The following is a 21,480-nucleotide window of genomic DNA, read 5'->3' as shown; positions in this document are numbered from 1 at the left end:
CAACATAATTGTATAGTAGATTTGTGTAACCATCCACAATATAAAAAAAAATCAAAATGTTTATTAATATATTTTATCAAATCATTTTTAAATTATAAATTCACATTTTTGTTAATTTTCATTTATTTATGTGTTATTTAAATTGCGACAATCAAACTAAACAAAACATATTTTAGAGTATTTGTTAAAATCTCATATCGAAACTTATAAGAACCAATATGTACAATAAAATTTTGGAAAGATAATTATCAATTTTAAATAATTAGATTGCATAAATATAGAACCTATCATAGCAACTTTTTTTTGGGCAAAAAGAAGCTATCATACCAACTAAAACCAAAAAACTTATCGTACCAAAATAATTACCGTAGCTGTGTTGATGCATAAGGATAAGTTTCATTAATAAATATCAATGAATAAATATCAAGTTTAAACGGAAATAGTTTTACTTTTTTCACACATGAATATATAAAATTTTGGGTAACAGGCTAAAACGTTTTTTTAATAGTCATATTATATTCTCAAAATCTAACTTGAATAAGAGCAACTTTGTAATAGATAAATATATAACTTTGGAATGGAAAATTTGAGTACTTTTGAAAATTTTAGAGAGTTTGTGACTATCAAAACATAAAATACACTTTTACCCGATCTCTTAAGACATATATCATAGATTATAAATTTTTTAAATTGAAATACATGTTACCCACGGGTTTTTGCAAATTCAACAGGAAGAATGTAGATATTGCTCCTGTGGTTTTTGGGGACGAGTTTTTCACGGGTAAAGAAATAGCAAAACCAATACGAGGTAAGCCTATTAATGTGGGTTTGTCATGCTATACAATTTAGGTTATCGAGTTTAGGAAGTTTTGATCATTATAGCAGATTTTATCCAGTTTAATAGATAATTTTTTTGAGAAATATAAATAAAATTTATATAATGTCTACTAATTTGTAAAAATTAAATATTCAAACAAAAAGTACATGAAGTACGAGTATCCCATCTGAATCTTCTACTTATTTTTTTTATCGGTTGGACTAAAATATACAATATCAAATGGGTAAATTATTATTTAAATCATGGTTATGAAATAAAATATATATGACATTTATGGGGCGTGACAATTTTTTTGTCCAGAAATTATTATTCTATTTTCTCTTTTATTATTATTGTAGTTGTTTATACTGATAACAAAACAAATATTCATTTGTCTAAAAGAAAATAAAAACATATCAAATACTATACTAATACGAGTTAGGATGATAAATGTTAATAATATTCGTTAAAAATTTGTTTATAAACATGATCCTGCACATACATAATATACTGCAAATCTAATAATAACTTTAACTTTTAAATCAATCTCGGACGTACGTGCGGTCCGAATCTAGTATATTATTATTACTTTTTGTAATAATGTTCGTCACCTGGGATGATCAGTTCACAAATATGTGACCACTCTGTTCCATTCAAAAGTAATATATTTTCCTCTCATGCTCTTTTGACTACACAAGCCTTGATGACAACTTTGAAATCCTTAACCGAGCCCATCAGAATTCAGAAACTTGTTTGACCTCTATCCCTACCGAACATCACCTTGAAAATGAAGTTTTTGAACCCATCCTTCCTGAATGTCAATGGGAACACCAACACCAAAACTCCTCTAAGAACCAAATCTGGCTGGGGCAACGAAGCTCTTCTTTCGTCACTTTCACTTAACAAGTTCCAAACCAAAGCTGAAGCAGGCTCATCAAATTCCTCAAGAGCCCCTCACCATACCAAAAAGAAGAGTTTTTGATCTTATGATTAGACAATGAGCTAGTAAATTGAGGTATCAGATGTCAACATGTAACGCAACGCAGACGCTTAATGTTACCCACAACTTCCCCCATCATCTTATTCCATATCAAAAACCAGATGAGAAAATAATAAAATTTAATCAGTAATTTTGGTTTACACATTCTATCGAGCAGCTTGTGTGCACCAAATACCAATCCTCTGAATTAAAAGCAAAGCCTACCTCTTGAATCTTGATCATTACTCGACATTTCCCTCATCAAGCTTAAGACAAATCGTGCTCCAAAACTCCATTTTGCATTCTCTGTCGGAAACAACAACGTTCAACGCAATCACACAAAGTCGTTGACGCCACGTGGTTAGTTCTCGTTGGTTGATCAACTACTTACACAGAATAGAAGAATCTTCTTCGATATAAAGCAGTAACAACGCGCACAAACGCGCGTCTGTTTCACAAACTCGCTTTCAAAGCCAACAAAAAAAGTAATCTCGTGTCTCCGCGTGTCCGTCCATCCATCAGACCATGTGACATGATTCCACTCCTTAAAACCCAAAAAGCCGGTCCGACCACCAGAGAGTTCACCTTATTACATCGCATTAAAGTGAAACTAAAAATTATCCCTTTTTACCAGTTTACTTTCCATCATAAACCAAACATTTCTATGTTTAATTAATCGAATAAAATAATAACCCACTCCCTTTAAATCAACATCAAACCGGAAATTGAGTTTTCCGGACCGGAACGGACCGAACCTCGTTTTGTGTAAATAGGGGTAAACAGAGGTTTCACACATCCCACCACCTCTAACCACCGACCTTCATAAGTCTAAAAACAGAGACAACAAACACTCCTCTCACTCTCATTATTTCATTTTCATTCTATAAAAAAACAAACAAACAAAAAAAAGCTCGAATCTTCTACAAGTCAGAGAGAGAGAGAGAGAATTTTGATGGCGTTAGCGAATAACTTAACGGCGATACTGAACTTACTAGCTTTACTCTGTTCCATACCAATAACGGCGTCAGGTATATGGCTAGCTTCAAAGCCTGACAACGAGTGCGTTAATCTCCTCCGTTGGCCCGTCGTCGTCCTCGGCGTTCTCATACTTGTCGTCTCCGCCACCGGCTTCATCGGCGCCTACAAGTAACAATCAAAATAACAATTTTTTTTTTTTAATGAAATTTACAGAGAAAACAGAGTGAGTTAAAGATCTAAACTTTGAGCTTTCAAATTCAGGTACAAGGAGACTTTGCTGGCAGTTTACTTGTGTTGTATGGCGATACTGATCGGGCTTTTGCTGGTGGTTTTGATATTTGCGTTCGTCGTGACCCGACCCGATGGATCGTATCAGGTTCCGGGTAGAGGCTACAAAGAGTATAGAGTTGAAGGGTTCTCGAATTGGCTGAAGGAGAACGTTGTTGATTCCAAGAATTGGGTGAGGCTAAGGGCTTGTTTGGCTGATACTAACGTTTGTCCTAAACTCAACCAAGAGTTCATCACCGCCGATCAGTTCTACTCCTCTAATAAGATCACTCCTCTCCAGGCATGTTCTCTTTCTTCTTTTATTCTTTTTTTTTCTTAAGAAACCCCTCAACTTCTACTTTGTTTGATTTGTCTCCCTCCATAATTTTTTTTGTTGGTGTATTACTGTATTGTGGTAGTTGTTACTTGTTATGCAACTTGTGGTTAATTAAAGTAGGTTAGGATTATGGGTAAATGAATCATATTAAGACAGTAGTCAGACTCAACACTCAACAGCGACATATTCATTTTGGTAGTCTTTTTTTTGTTCATATAGGAGTGTAGCATTTTAGAGGTTTTTTGGTTTTTATTTATTTGACTTTATGCAAAATTTCATTTAATATTATTTTATCATTTTAACGTTAAAAAGTTTAATTTCTCTAAGTAACATTTTCGAGTAAAAAAGTGGAACTGCTTCTTTTTTTTTGTCTTTGTGCTTTAACTCAGAAAACATTTTATATACTCCCGCACTTTACCGAATTTGAATTGGTTGGTGATACTATAAAAACCATTAGGCTAACATTTTAGGCCAAAAATAATAGTGTTTTTGGACCCAAAAAAAAGAATCCAAGAAGCAAGACAGTTTTAACATGCTTAGCAACTTTAGGTATGATGCATTTTCATACTAATTATGATGCATTTACGAAATACTTAAGTCATTATCGCACTTAATACGTCCATAAGTCAAATAAAAGCTTAGTACATCTCTCTACATGATTATTCATTATTGATACTTGATAGGTAACTTGTAAAATAACTTTTCTTGCTAAAATCTAGACTAAATATTCAAAGATTAGTTGACAGATAGTACCGTGACCGACTTTTTAAAGTTAAAATCTAGACTAAATATTGGTTTTCCAACGAATCATTTTGGGTTTAATTAAGTAGTATTAGATGATTAATGGAGATAAGATACGAAGTAAAAGAGAATGTTTTGTAAATCTCTAGATTATGTGAGACCTACGGTTTGTTCTTGTTCTTGCAAAAGAATAGAAAGAAAGGTCCATTTTTCAAAGGAAAAAAATAAGTAAAGTATGTGGCTTATATCATAAAGTTATAAAATTTCTCTTTATCTTTTGTGAAGTCCAAAAGAGCATTGTTCTTATTCTCTATATTCTTTTTTTGGTTTGCAGCTTTAAGTTATATTTTGTTTTGTATATCTCCTTATCTTTGAAAAAACTAAAAAAAAAAAATGGTTTCTGACCTAATTAATATCATGTATTCTAGTGTTGGAGTGGAAAATAAAACATTAGTTTTCTTAACATATCGTAGTTAGTGACATTTTGTGATAATTTAGGCCATATGCAATCACCATTATTGAAACATATTTATGCCTAGTAGACTGGTGTAGAAGTTGATTGAGACCAAGTCCAAAAGATTATGTAGTAAGATTAAGATATAATCAGAATTCAAAATTATACACTATCATAAGGACCCACCCATGCACCCACAATATGGTACATGATAAAATATGTTTTATCTGTTTATTTATAATGTTTGTCCTTTGTCACTATCTCACTCACAAAATTCAATGATCCCATTCACTTTGGATAAGTCTTTTTATATCCCAACTCAAAACTTGACAAAATTTCCAACTTTTTCCATTCAAATTATATTTATTAAAATCAATCTTAAAATTAACTTTTATGTCTTTTAAGCTTGAAACATGGAGTAATTAAGGGTATAGGAACTTTTTTATTCGAACAATATACTGACCAAAGGAAGTAGGAACTATAAATTCTTAGGTTTTTGTTATATTTTTTTTTTTTGTCAAACCACTTCGTTATGATTAATTGGAAAATGTTACATTCCGGTCCGGTTCAGCGACTCGGTTCGGAGATGAGATTACAGGTAAATTAAAAGGATAATTAGATAGAGTCAAAAGGGAAGACAAAGAGTTCTTTGCAAGTTCATCTGCTCCACGATATCCTTGTAGTAGCGTCGAGTCTTGAAGGTTTTTGTTATATATGAATAAGATTTTGGTATTACTCTATCGAAATTAAGACTTAGTTGTGTGGGAAATAAGATCATCTACTTTTCTTATCTTCTTAACGAATCAGAAATTCCGGTAAATTTGTATTATATATCATCCTAACTATATTTCGTCACTAAATTTCTAGGAAGTTGTCATCCTAGTCCATTGTCACTGTAACAAGATTGGAACCAAGCACTAATAATTAAATAAGCCTAGATGATGAGGTTTTGACTGAGTTATCGTTAGTCACTAGACATGCATTATTAAATATTGGACCAATGATTTGATTCAATAATTACAAATCACAAGTCTTTATCTCCATCATGAAACATAATTAAATATCCCTCCCATGTTGTCCCACTTTCTTTTTCTTATTTGAATAATTGAGACGGAAGAAATAAATAGATTTCTAGGAAAGAACTATACAATTTCTCTTCCTCGAGTGAAAACCAAATTTTACTCATAAGGAATATGAAGATTATTCTGTGATAAGATTCAAGTGTTTTTCCTCTCCTTATTTACTTTACACTTAAAGCAATTGTTTAGGTTTCATTGTTTTATATCATGATTGTGTTTGTTTGCATTTTGTTTTGTGTATACTTTTTTATCCAACCCATAACCTTAGAGCATGTTAAACAAAAATTATTTATTCTCTGTAAACACAAACGCCAAACGCATATGGTAGAGTTTGTGTTTACACTGTGAAACATATTATAATTCTAGGTTTATATTACAGAAATGTGAATTATGGTTTTCAATAGTAAACGTAAAACTTGCGTTTGAAGCAATTAGAGCACAATATTTCAGAATACATAGGCCTAAATCCATGTTACAGGATCATATATATATACATGTTCTCGCCAAGCTTATAGTATAGCACATATATATTGAAAGATATCTTCAGAGAAGGATTATCATATATTCATTAATTTGAAAAGTAACTATTTATTGTTCTTACACAAGGCAGTATAGTTCTGTTGTTTTCATATCTAATTATAACATTTTGTTCAACGTCTTGTTGTTTCACAGTCCGGCTGCTGCAAACCACCGACCGCGTGTGGCTACAACTTTGTGAACCCAACACTGTGGCTAAACCCTTCCAACATGGCTGCAGACGCGGACTGTTACTTATGGAGCAACGATCAAAGCCAGCTTTGTTACAATTGCAACTCATGCAAAGCTGGTCTACTGGGGAACCTTAGAAAAGAGTGGCGTAAAGCAAATCTCATACTTATCATCACTGTCGTTGTTCTCATATGGGTTTATGTCATTGCGTGTAGTGCGTTTAGGAATGCACAGACTGAGGATCTCTTCCGCAAATACAAACAAGGTTGGGTCTAAAAAATGTATCTGTTTATAAATTTGTTTGTAGTTGTTGAAACTTGAAAATATTGGAGTTTTCGGAAATAGCTTGTGATATCATTTCGTTCTCTTATGGATATTATCTTTACGTTGTTTATGTTAGATTTGGTGTTGAAAGAAAGCAAACTTGAACTAATGTACATTGTTTTGGTTTTTATATTTTCACCTCTTTTTTCTTTTGGGGTTTCATTAGGTGGTGTTTAGAAGGTTGGGCTACTGGTTACTAGCTTACTGCCTCGAGGCTGTAAGCTTCCTGAGTCGCAAGGCCAATGAATGATTTCGGTTGGTGATTATGATTGATGCAATTACGCCATCGAGGATATATATATACATATATTGTTTTTATTATGTAAGGTCGAGTTTATGCTACAACTTTTTCTTTTTTTTTGATATGGACCAAAAAAGCGATATATATTAAAGAGAAATTGTCACAAAATGTCCCTAATTAAAGCAGTGAATTGTTGTTTGGGTTATAGAGTGTTCTCTCAGTATCTTCTACTAAGGAGAATCTTTAACCGTTGGTTAAGACATAATTATCAACAAAGACTTGTCTTTTGTTTGGGAGCTCTCATCTTAATATAATCGAGAGAAATGTGCGTGACGACGTTCCAACGATAAGAACAAACCATAATTGCTAAAGGATACAAAGCTCTCTTTAGTCCCGTGTACTTCTTTCTATCTCACTAACATATTTTTGTAATTAACTATTTTTCCTTGGATCTCAATCAAATCCTATCCTACTATATTAATTGAGAAGTACAAATATGAAACTAACCTTGAAAAATGTAAAAAATTACATTCAATTGCCATTAGAAAAAATTAATTAACTAATTTAAATAAATATAATTAATTAAAAATAAAAAACACTCACAGATCAAATATTAAAAATCTAAAAAAAATCTAAAAGTATATTTTCTCACTCTAATAAATTATGGACGAAATTACTAATTATTATTTTTTTGAAATATATAAACCAATCAGAATTTTAAAAACTAAGATTTTATATCCAAGTATACAATACAATTATTTTGAATAACTAAATTTGAAGATTTTGTTAAGTTTTCAAATTATGATTCTCCTATCATCTTTATTTTATTTTATTTACAAATTGTTTGAAATTTTCATATAAAACTTATAATTAATAAAATGCATATTTTTTTCTGCATATGTTGTGATTTGAATTTTTTAAAATGAAGATATACCACTCATTATGTGAAAATGTGTGTTTTAATTTCCACGGTAAAACTAAATTTATATAAATGATAAATTAATAATTTTTATTTACTCATAATTATAATATTAAAATTACTATTTTATATTTCAAAAAATAATGATGCAAATACAACAAACAAACAATATAAAACTGTAATAATACGTCAAAAATAAAATATTATAATATTCTAAAATAATTAGTATTCAAATAAACTAATAAATTTACATATTATCTCAAACAAAATAACTTTTAAAAAAATAATAATAAATTTTTTTATTATTATATTATAATTTATTTTAAAATTGTTGACCCGTGCTTTAAGCACGGGATATCCTAGTAATTGTTAAATTAACAACACCGCAATTAAAATGTTTATTATTCCCTCTATCAAAAAAATTATATAAACCTATGCTGTCTTTAGCTATATTACAATTCATTCCTAACCTTAAAAATAATATTATCCGGAGATTTTTTTTTAAGTTTCGTAACGTGGTCGAAACTACTAGGTTAGTTCCTTAATCCACAAAATAGTATATTCAATTCAAGATGAGCTTTCTAGACCACGATTTTAGCATTATGTTACAATAAATAACATGTTTCTTGCATTTTTCGTAGTTTGCATAAAGACTAAAAGAGTATCCCATTCGGTTTAGTTAAAACCGAAGTCGTATATATATTTTAAATTTAATTTAATTATAAACCCAAATCAACAATCATATGCCAAATCCATTTTGTATTTGCTTTTATTTTTTTAATCAATTCTGAATATGATTTTTATAGATCGTCATCTTAGCTATTTACATTATTATTAAATTTACAAAATTGAACCGAGTCCGAGACCAAACCAAATTAAACCAATTCAGATACTTCATTCAATTGCGTAATGTAGTTTCATACTTTGTTGTATCTCTATAAATAGTTTTGTTCCACAGAGCTTCCCATTTCATAATCCTCCCCGTTTCCCGGATCTCTCCTACTATCTCAAAACAAAAAACCCGACCCATTTACGCGATCCAAACCGGGTCAACCCAAAATGGATAAGCCAAGCTTCGTAATCCAATCCGAAGAAGCTGAATCCGCCGCGAAACAACTCGGCGTCTCCGTCCTCCAGCTCCTCCCGACGCTAGTCAAACCAGCGGAATCCTACGCTCGAACTCCGATTTCAAAATTCAACGTCGCAACCGTCGGACTCGGATCATCGGGTCGGATCTTCTTAGGCGTCAATGTCGAATTCCCAAAGCTCCCTCTCCACCACTCAATCCACGCCGAGCAGTTCCTCGTCACCAACCTCACGCTCAACGGCGAGCGTCACCTCAAAAACTTCGCCGTCTCCGCCGCACCGTGTGGTCATTGCCGCCAGTTCCTTCAAGAAATCCGCGACGCGCCTGAGATCAAAATCCTGATCACCGATCCAAAAAACTCCGCCGATTCCGATTCCGCCGCCGACTCAGACGGATTCTTACGCCTCGGAAGCTTCTTGCCTCACAGATTCGGTCCCGACGATCTTCTCGAGAAAGATCTCCCTCTTCTCCTCGAACCTCACGATAACGGTCTCGTTATCTCAGATCTCAATTCGATCTGTAACGGAACCACCGATTCCTTCGCCGATTTGAAACAAACGGCACTAGCGGCGGCGAATAGATCGTACGCGCCGTATAGTTTGTGTCCGTCGGGAGTCTCGTTGGTGGATTGTGACGGGAAAGTGTACAGAGGTTCGTATATGGAATCGGCGGCGTATAATCCTAGTTTGGGACCAGTGCAGGCGGCGCTGGTTGATTACGTGGCTAACGGTGGTGGAGGAGGTTACGAGAGGATCGTAGGAGCGGTGTTGGTGGAGAAAATAGATGCGGTGGTCCGGCAAAAGCAGACGGCGAGGTTATTGTTAGAGACCATATCGCCGAAATGCGAATTCAAAGTGTTTCATTGCTATGCAGCTTAAAACGAGAGAATCATTTTAATTATCGCAAAGACGAAAACGAATAAACAAAAATGTCACTTCCCTTTTTTTATTTCATACACTATAATTGTTGAAATTGATGTGTGCTTCTCTCAATGATGATGTGGATAGATTTAAAAATAATGTTTATGACACATATGATAAGAGAATAAGATAAAGTTTTTATTACTATTATTTAAAATGTGGATTATAATTTGTTTCTCAATTATTATGTTTTTGGACTATGGAGTATTGTTATCTTTTTTTTTTTTGTCCTTTTGGTGTGTTGGTGAGTCGTGAACAATCAATCTAAGTTTTTTAGATGAGTTGGTTTTCATATCGAATACTTTTTATATAAAAAAAAAAAATATACAAACATATGTTAGTAGGAACCATAAAAATATAAAGTCTCTCAATATTCTAGTTATTTTCAACTTTTAACATTTACAACATAAATGCTAATCCTGGGTTAAACTTTCTCAATTCAAATTAATCTAAAAGATATTAGTGTTAAACAATTTACAATATATTAAAATCTTGATTTAAAATAAAATAAAATGAGTTTTTGGAAACAAAAACCAAAAGCTCACTTTAAAGTTTAAACTACTAGTCTACTACTATCATAATATTGTGTTAGACTGTTAGTAAAGTCAGGTTGTATAACTCGGTTCTTTTTATTAAGTTATGATGGTTCTTTTATGTTCGCAGAAAGGCAAAAATAAATGTACATATTTTGGTGCCTTTCTACATTGAATTTGATTTGTTGGAGTAAAGGTTCCAAATACGAATTGTATGAAAGGAGAGAATATAAAGATGGTCCACTCAGCAACTCCTACGATGAGACTATGAGTGGTGAACAATGAATCTAAGATCTTTAGATTACTTGATTTCATAAGGAATACCTTTTAGGATAAAAAGCTAAGAGCATACGTTTTTAGCAGGAATCCTACATAATTGTCTAGTTATATATCTCCATTCTGCTTTCTAATATTTCTCTCTCTAAAAATCATAATATTTCTCTTTCGCCGCCTCTCCTTCTCAAAGCCTCCGTTAAAACTTTGACCGGCGCGTGGCAGCTCATATAGCGCCAGCGTCGGTCACCTCTTTTACATTCTTGCTTAATTTTTTCAGTCCTTGTTATTGTATCATGCGGTTGTTAAAGCGTGGAGTTTTTTGGTGAGTAGTTCTGTAGATGTGGAGGTTCAGATCTAGCGAGATTGTTGGTTCATGTTTCTTAGGATCTGTTGGTTGCTGATGTGCTCGGGGTGCCGCTGGTGTTTGTGATTCACGGAGGGGAATATTGGCTAGGCTCAGTTATGACCGCTGATTTTTCTAGTGAGTATACGCGAAGTGGAGGCACCTGTTTCTTCTAGCGACGGTTCTTTCCTCTTTCTTCATCGATAAATCTTTGCATAAGCCAATCTCGAATCTTCATTATCTCGGTATCACATCTTCTCTACTGCTTTCCTCTTGTGTCTCCTGTTTGCTCTGATCAGATTGTAACCGTTTAAGATCTGGTATCATCAGTTGCTCAGGTTCTGTAGCTTCCCTGTATGGGCTGTAGTTTCCCTTGTTTGGGCTAAGTTTCTCATCCTCGACTATATCTCTTTGTTAGTTAGGGGATTGAGCTTTGGTTTGTGCTTGGTTTAGAACATTTAGAATTAAGGCTTGTTTTAGCTTAATTACTTGTTCTATGTGGCGTTGAAAGGTTCAAGTGGGTCTAGATTATTTTACGGTTACATCCCGGGAGACCCTTGACAAAGCACTTATAGAGAAAGATGCATCTTATTCGGAGAAAGCCAAATTCCATTCTCTTGTTATGACCATTTGTATTGAAGCCCGTTATCATCTTTTGGTATATGGGAAGTCCTTATGGTTTTTCGAGAGCTCAATCAGTCTCGAGACAAAATGTTTTTGGTTCAAACAATGTATCGGTAAATTCCTTTCCTCTTCTAGTTGTAGGTAATAGAAAGATCATCGTGTCTTTGTAATTTTATTCTCGTCTTTTATCTTGTGATTTGTAACCTTTTCGAACTCTTCCGTTTTAATATAATCCACTCAGTGAAAAATATATATATATATATCTCCATTCTCCAATTTTTAGCATTACAACATATATACTAATCCTGGATTAACTTCTCTCGATTCAACTATTCTAATAAGATACTAGGTAACAATCCGTACATAGTGCGGTATAAAATAATTATTTAATGTTTTTACTGTAATTTTTATTTATAAAATCTCTTCTGTTTATGGGTAATTGAAATATTTAAAATTCGATTGTATAGTATATATCTATAAAAAAATTGTATAATAATTAAAATTTAACCCGTGAGAGTTATTATAATATCAATCTTATATTATTATATCATATGAACAAAGGGTTCATAAAACATTTTAAAGATTTTATGAAAATATAATTAAAGGATATAATAATATAAAAATTTAATTTTGGGTGTTAATTGTATTTTTGGAAAAATACAATGGTAAATAAATATAAATATTTTTAAAAGCTGATGACAGATAAAGGAAAAAGTGTCCTGAGCTCTGTAATGCTGACACCTCAGCTTTGCCAAAATGTTCCTCTATTAATATATACTAGGTAATAACCCGCACTATGTGCGGTATAAAATAATTATTAAATATTTTTACTGTAATTTTTATCTACAAAATTTATTATATTTATCAGTAACTGAAAAATCTAAAATTTGATTGTGTAGTATATATCTATAAAAAAATTTGTATAATAATTATAATTTAACCCGTGTAAATTATTATAATATCAATCTTATATTATTATATCATATGAACAAAGAGTTCTTAAAATTCATTTTAAAGATTTTATGAAAATATAATTAAAGGATGTAATTAAGTTAGAAAGAAAATATAAGAATTTAATTTTGGGAAAAATACAAAAGTAAATAAATGTAAATATTATTAAATGCTGATGACAAAAAAAGTAAATAGTGTACAGAGCTCTGTAATGCTGACACCTCAGCTTTTATGCCAAAATGTTCCTTTATTAATATATAGAAGATTAATATATAGGAGATATCAAAGTATAATAATAGATATAGCTGTAACAATTTAGACTCTCGTGTAAGGAAGAGTTTTAACTTTTAAGGAAATGGATGTTTGCTTAAAAAAGGCCGAGGAAAAAACATTGTGGAAACAAGAACGTAGACATATTTGTTATCTTCTCAAATTTAATACTAGACGTCATTGTAGGCTTGTCGTAGTTTCTTAATTGAGGTTAAATCTCAGCCGCTTACTCAATTTTTGTTCTGTCAGTTGTTTTGTCTTTTACGGTAAAAGACATCACAACTTGAGTAACAAAATCAACATCGAAGAGTATTGTTGAGCCACTTTGCATTTTCATTTCTGATGTGACAAGCTCAGAGATAATGCAGGTGGGATACATTTCTCTCTAACTTTTTTTTTTTTAACTATTTCTTAGTTTGGAAAAAAAACCCTATAGAATAAAAAGTTTGCACACAATTAAATTATGACCAATTATTTATTTTTTTTAATATGGACCATAAGTGGCCCAACTAGTCAAATAATAAGCCCAATAACAGAAAACATTATCTAGATACTTTCCGTTGATCCGTCAGATTACTTCAATCGGACGGTCCAAGAGTTTTCACGATTTACAATTAGTGTATTTATATAACGTCGTCGTTTACTTTTTGTTCTTCTAGACATCTCCATTATTTCCTTTTTTCTTACCTCTATTAAACCACAAGAGTCGAAGACTTCGATTTCGTTTTCTCTCTGAAAGCATAAGTTTAGACGAAGAAGAAGAAGAAGAAGGTGACAATGGCGTACGTTAGTATGGGTGAAGCACACAGGCGGATTACTGAATACTCAAACCGTTTCTGCGACGCCGTTTCGTACCAAGACTCTTCTACACTTTGCCGTCTCCTCTCTTTCTCTTCCAATTCTCCACCTCTTCTCTCACTCGCCGATGCGCTCAACGTCTTCCAGGTACATTAAAATTTCTCATGATTTCTCCTGTTTTAATCTAGACCCATGATGTAGATTAGTAGCTTTGAACATACGAGGATAATGTTTTTGCGATTGTGTGGTAAAGTTTGTGGCTTTTTGTTTCGATTTCAATCTATGATGCCTTACAATATGTTTCAATTGGGTACTCGTATATTTGAATTTAGGGCCCAATACAGTAGGAGCATATTCCTAGGATAAAGGCATGATCTTTTTGCTAGCAAAGTTTGTACCTTTTAGGTTCAATATCAATTTAGGATCTTTAGAGTATGATTTTTCCAATTGGGTCCTCCTACTTCATCAATGAGTATAAAAATTTTGAATTTAGGGCGTGAAAGTGTCTCTCTAATTGAGTTGTTGTATTGAAACACTCTGTGTCTATGGTTGAGTTTATGAGTATGGTTTTTTAGATTTAGGGTTTGAAACTTTCTGGATTTTATATGTAGAGAGCTGTGAAAGGGCTAAATCCTTTGAATTTTCCTTTCTTTGACTGATACAGGATGCTAGCAGTTTGATTAGACAGTCTGATAAATTCTCTGAATACGGCGAGATTCTGGCTCATCTGTTTCGTTCTCTACAAAGTTACCGAGTTGGAAATCTAGTCGAAGCATACCTTGCTTTCGAGAAGTTTGCCAAGTAAGTATTTCTGTTCCCCTCTGCTCCTCTATTAATGTTCTAATTTGATTTCAGGGTTTTACCTGTTGTATGATAGGTAAGCTCTTTATTTGTGTGTTCCCAATGTCTGATATTTGTTGGATTCTGTATGTGCAGTGCATTTGTTCAGGAGTTTCGTAATTGGGAATCTGCTTGGGCATTGGAAGCTCTGTATGTAGTTTGTTATGAAATTCGGGTTCTTGCGGAAAAGGTAATATCTCATTCATATGTCCCTTTTTGAAAATTTTAATCTTGTTTAGTTTCATTGCATCAAGGACTCAGTTCTGAAAGCATGATTTTTTCCAAATTGATATACAGGCTGATAAAGAGTTAACTTCTAATGGAAAATCTCCCGAGAAATTAAAAGCAGCTGGATCTCTTCTCATGAAAGTTTTTGGAGTTCTTGCTGTAAGTTGTCCCTTCAATCTATCTATATATCTTCAGGAATATTAGTTTATGTTTGTGTCAGTTTCTTTTTTTTTTGGCTCCTTATGTGGTTTTAAACTGTAGGGGAAAGGTCCAAAACGAGTTGGAGCACTATATGTGACGTGTCAATTGTTCAAGACCTACTTTAAGGTGATGTGCTTTCTGGCTACAGTTTGATATTTCTGATCTGAAATGATTTTACATCCAACTAAACATGTGTCCCTAATTTTGTATTGCAGCTTGGAACCGTCAATCTTTGCCGAAGTGTAATAAGAAGTATTGAAACTGCTCGGATATTTGACTTTGAGGAGTTTCCAAGAAGAGACAAGGTATAATGCAATTCTTTGTAAACAGTTTTAGTTTTTGGCCTCTCATTTGATTACTAATTATCTTCGGTTTCTTCTTCACAAACACCAGGTCACATACATGTATTATACCGGACGATTAGAAGTCTTCAACGAAAATTTTCCTGCTGTAAGTCACTAAGAGATTTTCTCATTCTTTAACAGTTCTTTTTGTTGTGTCAATCGAAATATTGATGGTAATATTTAATCTTTTCTTTGGATCTTGCAGGCGGACACAAAGCTATCATATGCCTTGCAATATTGCAACCCCAAAAGAGAACGGAATATAAGGTTTGATTGTGGTTTTACTCTGTGATTACCTTACTCTTGCATTGCGTTGCTTAATCAGCTTATGTGGCTTTTGTGTATCAGGATGATATTGAAGTATTTGATACCCGTGAAACTTTCAATAGGAGTTATACCGAAAGATGAGCTCTTGCAAAATTATAATCTTCATGAGGTAACAACTTTACTTTTGTTCTTTTCAATTCTACGTCAAAACTTATTTCTCATCTGCTGGTGATATTATATCTCTCTTAAATCAACTTCTCTACATGTCCAGTACACAAAGATTGTGCAAGCTCTGAGGAAGGGTGATCTCAGGCTTCTACGGCATGCTCTTCAAGAACATGAAGACCGGTATGTATTTCTTTCGACATCTTGGTTTTCTCATCTAAATTCAAATGATAAGTCATTGTGGTCATTTAAGGTGCAATTAGCGTAGGCTGCTTGTAGTGGATTGTAGCTGTGTTGATAGCTCAGTAACAATTGGTTAGGTAGAGAGCTAGCAGGTTAAAAGAAATTTGGGGCACAAGGTTTGGGATATTATGGATTTGTTTAGGGGTTGGGATTTGGAATTGGTTCGAGTATTGAGATGCTTTCGTTTGTTTAATGACTCAAGTCTCTCTATCTAATAAACTCTTTGTACAGGTTCTTGAGGTCGGGTGTGTATCTTGTCTTGGAAAAGCTAGAGCTCCAAGTCTACCAGAGACTCATGAAGAAAATGTAAGCAATGTAACACAAGCTTATCAATCCACCCAAGATTCTCGGGTTACTTTAGTTTCATAACTCTTATTATCAATTTTTTGGGTTTGCAGTTATATCAACCAGAAGCAGAGTGATCCAGCGAGAGCGCACCAGCTGAAGCTTGAAGTGATTGCCAAAGCACTAAGATGGCTAGAAATGGACATGGATCTTGACGAGGTATCTTCTACGTTCCCATCCCATTCATTGCTTTTGATTACTAGAAATGAATTCTATAAACTCAAAAATATTGGTTTTTGTTGCAGGTGGAATGTATAATGACGATATTGATATACAAGAACCTTGTGAAAGGCTATTTAGCGCACAAGAGCAAAGTGGTAGTTCTAAGCAAGCAAGATCCTTTCCCTAAACTAAACGGGAAGCCGGTTGGCTCATAGATTATATCTATAAAGTACCTTCACGAGCTAGCCCTGCGAACAATATTGCTTAATTTCATTATTGTTTTTATTGATGATATCGTCTGGTCGATTTTATTTAGCAAAAGGAATGTTAGAAAAGTAATAAGAACTTCTTCTACCGGCTTGTAAATTTCCTTTTTTTTTTTACATCAATGAACACAAGAGCTAACACAAGAACGAAAGCAACAGAGAAGAATACAATACCAAATTGAAAAATAATAATATTTGAATGGTAATTTAAGTAATTAATAAGTTATGTATCCATGAGATTTTAAAAATAATAATAATTAATTAAATGGAAATTTAAGTAATTGATAATTTTTTTTTGTTTGGACTAGCAGAAGGAAAGACAAATTTTCATATATGTCAACAAAAAACGATGATGCAGCTATATAATCTATGTGGCTCATCCATCACTTCTGTTAGCCTTTTTTTTAGCTTTCAATACATACATAAACAGTGTACATTTGAAGATAACAAAATAAAACGTAAGGAAGAAGAATAGGTTTACCCAAAAAAAGGAAAAAGTCTCTCAAGCACGTCTTTTGCTGAGACGCCATGAGTTAGGCTCGTGGTAACGGTCATACAAAGGCTCAATGCGTTCTTGACGCTTGCGCTTGCTCATTTTCGTAGGGTCAGAGACTTTGAAGAACCTTGGAGCTAACTCAACAAGCCACTTTGGGTCAATCACAGTTACTTCCCTCATGTACTCTTTGGTCGTCATGACAAGATCATGATATATAACCCAGTGTGGTTGTCTCTGGAAGAGCGCGCTGCTCGGGTGTATATACACGAGTTGGTTCTCCACTAGTGTCCTGTAACCTTCCTGTGGATCTTTCCTTGCTACATGGAAGAAGAACCCTGCCGTGATTGCTTTCCTTATCTTGGTGAAACTCTTCCCCGCACTCACCACATCTAGTTTATACTTGTCCATAATGCTGACAAGTTGTTTCCTCACATCTTGAGCACGTCGTAACGATCTTGACTATATGAAATTTTCAAAACACCATGGACCTGACAAGTTTCTTGCCTTCCACGCCTCATATACAGCCAGTAACGTCAGGTGATCACCCTCGGGCTGGAAAAACTTTGCCCGTTTTTGGTCAGCCTGAGCTTGCTTCTCCCTCGGTCTATAAAATATGTTGCCCGTCTGGACCATAGCAATCATGGTTAAAACCTCATCGCTGCACCCGAGATCCACACTTGCTAGCAACATTTTAGAAAGCGGCGGTTCAAGAGGAAACTCTGCCATTCTTCGACCAAGCTTCGTCAACAAACCTTCTTCATCCAAAGCTCCAAGGCTGTACAACTGTTTCATTGCAGAGACCAATGCTTCTCGTTGAGGTGCATCCATGAAGTCAAACGATATCAGGTCATTAATACCCATGGCTTTCATGGTCAAGCTTGTCATTCCAAGATTAATTCTTTGTATTTCAGGGATTGATGTAGGAAGCATCTCATTACGATATGCGCTCTCCGTGTAGAGACGGTAACATTTCCCGGGGCCAGTACGACCAGCACGTCCAGCTCTTTGCTTTGCCGATGCTTGTGAGATTGGAGTAATGACTAGCGACTCTAGCCCTTTCTCTGGGATGTACACGTTCTGCTTTGCAAAACCAGGATCAACAACGTAGTATATACCATCTATTGTTAAAGAAGCTTCTGCGATATTTGTAGCTACGACCACTTTCCTTTTACCAGGAGGTGAAGGATCAAATATTCTAGATTGCATTTCACTAGGAAGGGCACTGTAAACTGGAAGTATGATGAGTTCAGGAACGTTTTTACCTAGACCTTTCATTCTCTCGTATAGAGATTGGCATGCAGAATCGATTTCTTCCTGTCCAGTCAAGAAGACGAGAATGTCACCCTCAGGTTCAGTCAAGTGAATCTGAAGGACTGTGATCAGAGCTGCATCCAAGTAATCTGTTTCTGGCTGTTTGGTATACAGTATCTCAACAAGAAAGGTTCTTCCAGGAATGGTAAAGATGTTGCAGTTGAAGAAATACTCTGAGAACTTCTCTGCATCCAATGTGGCAGACGTGACAATCAGACGAAGATCAAGTCGACGTTTCATCAGCTTCTTTAGAAGACCAAAAAGCACATCAGTGTGGATTGTCCGCTCGTGAGCTTCATCAAGCATGATTACAGAGTATTGAGAGAGGTTTTCGTCAATCAGAATCTCCCTAAGAAGCATACCATCAGTCATGTACTTGATCACTGTATCTGGTCCAGTACAATCCTCAAACCGAATCGCATACCCTACCTCCTCTCCTAAGCGACAACCAAACTCCTCAGCCACTCTCTTGGCAACAGACATTGCAGCAACCCTACGAGGCTGAGTACACCCGATCTTTCCCTTTGTTGTGTAACCTGACTCGGCAAGGTACTGAGTTACCTGTGTTGTCTTTCCAGAACCAGTCTCACCAATGACCACCAAAACTTGATTATCATGCACAGCCTGTATAAGCTCTTTTTTCAACTTGTATATCGGAAGGCTCTCCCTTTGTTCCTGAATAGAAAGCTTAGATCTCTGTCCAAACGTAGGAGTTTTTCCAAAAGCATCCTTCTTCCACTCAGGCATGTCATAAGCTGATAACCCAACAACCTCTAAGCTCTTGAGAAAGATGCCTTTCACCAGTCTCAGGGATAGGGTCTTCCCATGGACGATTCAGATCCTTTGGGATTGAGTCAAGCATTGTTCTTTGCTGTTGTTCCCTCATCTCTCTCCTCTCCTTGGTGAGTGCTGACTGAAGTGCAGCTGCACGACTCAAGGAACCCTCTGGATCTTTGATGATCTTAACCGGAGACATGTCAACAGAGTACCTAGTTAGCCCTTGTAAGAAAGCAGGTTCGTCTTCATTCATCTCAATCTCAATCTCAATCTCAACTTCTTCTTCAGCACCTTCCTCCTCTTGATGATAAAGCATCCCATCTCCATCCTCCTCATCAACTCCTCTCAAGACACCAGAGGCAATCAACTGTTTCACTTCCCACCTCTCAGGAGAGCTCATCTTCTTCATTAATGGCCTACGTGAACAAGGTGCAACATCATTATTCTCCTCAGCTTCCTCTCTCTTCGGATAAATCGCGTGGATTACAGTTAACAACGACCGGACGAAGTAATCAGGCATCTCGACGCCTTCAACCTTAAGCTTCTTATCGAATTCATCTACAGTCTTGGGAGTGACGACCGAGATCGATGATGAACTCTGCCAAAACTTTCTCCGCGGATCCTCCTAGATGCGTTTCTAACTCGTTGCAGACATTGGATACGAGAGATAGGTGATTCAATTTCTTCAGCTCTTCTTTCTCCATTGGTTTCTCCATTGCCAAAATCGAAAGTAATCACAACGAGAGAATCCAACAAGACTGATTTCTAGGGTTTCTTTGTTTAGACCGACAAGTTATCTGAGATTTAAATAATACTAATAATTAAATTGAAATTTAAATAATTAATTCATTTCTCCCAATATACTTTTTTAATTTAGCCATTTGAGAAAAATACCAAAAAAAAGAAAAGAAAAAAATAGTTACAAAATTAGGGAAATCTCTATTGAAAAATAGAACTAGGGAAATTGGCAGGAATAACAAAGAAAAAAACTATAATTCAATATCTAACTTTTCTAACCATGAAAAGATCATATACTCTATAATATATATATTAATGACAATTCTAACCTCATACCAAGTTAACTATTGTCACTCGTCCATACTGTTGGCAAACTGTGTATGTAGATATATATGGCTATGTATGTATATATATATTTTGTCATCTCTCTCTCAATTCTTTTTTTATATCTACTCTTTCATATTTTGCAATAACTTTTTATTGAACAAACTATTTTGATTTTACAAACTTAGTTAAAACCATAGATTTTTATTTTTATTGTACAGTTATTTATAGACATAAAGACGATAAAATTTAGTTCATAAATTAATAAATAACAAAAATATTCATAATATATAGAACACAATAACACTCTATTCTATTTTCAAAAAATATATTTCTCAAATTTCAAATTACAGAAATTCAATTATAATTATAGAATTACCAGTGTTTAACTTGGTTGATGTGGATTGTTATGCGGTAACTAGGGATTTGGCTGTTTGAGTTGTCTATGTTTTATCTCTTACGTTGGAAATTAAGACAATTATTTGGATTGCCTATGTTGTATCCCTTAGGATATAATATACTATATTTTGTTCGTTTATTTTGGTCATTTGAGTTGTGATATGTTTTATCTCTTACGGTTAGCGTTTAATACGGTTGCTTGGGTTCTCTATATTGTATCCCTTAGGGTATAGCGTTTTTTTGTTGTGCATTTATCTGAGCATTTGAGTTGTCTATGTTTTATATCTTCTGGTTGTTTGGGTTGTCTATGTTGTATCCCTTAGGGTATAGAATATATCATTTATCCCTTAGGGTATAGAATATATCATTTTATTACCCGTGTTTAACTTGGTTGATGTGGATTGTTATGCGGTAACTTTTAGCGTATAAATTATTTGTATTGTGCGTTTGGCTGTTTGAGTTGTCTATGTTTTATCTCTTACGTTAGAAATTAAGACAATTATTTGGATTGCCTATGTTGTATCCCTTAGGATATAATATACTATATTTTTGTTCGTTTATTTTGATAATTTGAGTTGTGATATGTTTTATCTCTTACGGTTAGTGTTTAACACGGTTGCTTGGGTTCTCTATATTGTATCCCTTAGGGTATAGCGTTTTTTTTTGTGCATTTATCCGAGCATATGAGTTGTCTATGTTTTATATTTTTTGGTTATTTGGGTTGCCTA

General features: G+C 34.2%; 3 protein-coding genes, 1 long non-coding RNA gene and 2 pseudogenes across 5 annotated transcripts; 3 read left to right on the top strand and 3 right to left on the bottom strand.

The window, feature by feature from the left end:
- Positions 1–1,255: 1,255 nt before the first annotated feature.
- LOC104747895 (uncharacterized) lies at positions 1,256–3,204 on the bottom strand. Its single transcript, XR_761264.3, has 6 exons — positions 3,064–3,204; positions 2,789–2,936; positions 2,552–2,624; positions 2,188–2,381; positions 2,022–2,102; positions 1,256–1,896 (listed from the first exon to the last, which is right to left on the bottom strand). It is a non-coding gene; the product is annotated as an uncharacterized LOC104747895 (long non-coding RNA).
- On the top strand, positions 2,591–7,093 carry LOC104747896 (tetraspanin-2-like). Of its 2 annotated transcripts, XM_010469607.2 has the most exons (4): positions 2,591–2,942; positions 3,036–3,342; positions 6,325–6,625; positions 6,851–7,093. In XM_010469607.2, exons 1-4 carry the CDS (start codon positions 2,749–2,751, stop codon positions 6,859–6,861), a joined length of 813 nt encoding a protein of 270 aa, XP_010467909.1. In that variant the 5' UTR covers positions 2,591–2,748; the 3' UTR covers positions 6,862–7,093. The 2 variants fall into 2 exon arrangements, with proteins under 2 accessions (XP_010467909.1, XP_010467910.1); XM_010469608.2 differs by lacking the exon at positions 6,851–7,093 and having other exon boundaries at positions 6,325–6,816.
- Positions 7,094–8,552: 1,459 nt separating this feature from the next.
- On the top strand, positions 8,553–10,001 carry LOC104747894 (cytidine deaminase 1). The gene has a single exon (XM_010469606.3). The coding sequence runs from the start codon at positions 8,904–8,906 to the stop codon at positions 9,807–9,809; it is 906 nt and encodes a 301-aa protein (XP_010467908.2). The 5' UTR covers positions 8,553–8,903; the 3' UTR covers positions 9,810–10,001.
- A 3,419-nt stretch (positions 10,002–13,420) lies between these two features.
- On the top strand, positions 13,421–16,851 carry LOC104747893 (enhanced ethylene response protein 5). Its single transcript, XM_010469605.3, has 13 exons — positions 13,421–13,793; positions 14,311–14,447; positions 14,583–14,676; positions 14,784–14,873; positions 14,976–15,041; positions 15,131–15,220; positions 15,309–15,365; positions 15,465–15,526; positions 15,608–15,695; positions 15,798–15,874; positions 16,166–16,240; positions 16,333–16,438; positions 16,525–16,851. Exons 1-13 carry the CDS (start codon positions 13,626–13,628, stop codon positions 16,654–16,656), a joined length of 1,242 nt encoding a protein of 413 aa, XP_010467907.1. The 5' UTR covers positions 13,421–13,625; the 3' UTR covers positions 16,657–16,851.
- Positions 16,852–17,206: 355 nt separating this feature from the next.
- Positions 17,207–17,611, bottom strand: LOC147927367 (putative pre-mRNA-splicing factor ATP-dependent RNA helicase DEAH5 pseudogene; annotated as a pseudogene).
- Positions 17,612–17,662: 51 nt separating this feature from the next.
- On the bottom strand, positions 17,663–19,261 carry LOC104747892 (putative pre-mRNA-splicing factor ATP-dependent RNA helicase DEAH5 pseudogene; annotated as a pseudogene).
- Positions 19,262–21,480: the final 2,219 nt, after the last annotated feature.

The sequence above is a fragment of the Camelina sativa genome, chromosome 15 (genome assembly GCF_030686135.1).
Source record: "Camelina sativa cultivar CO46 ecotype springtype chromosome 15, ASM3068613v1".
Lineage (NCBI taxonomy): Eukaryota > Viridiplantae > Streptophyta > Magnoliopsida > Brassicales > Brassicaceae > Camelina > Camelina sativa.
The sequence above is the reverse complement of the archived record's forward strand: the minus strand, read 5'-3'. Positions and strand labels throughout refer to the sequence as shown.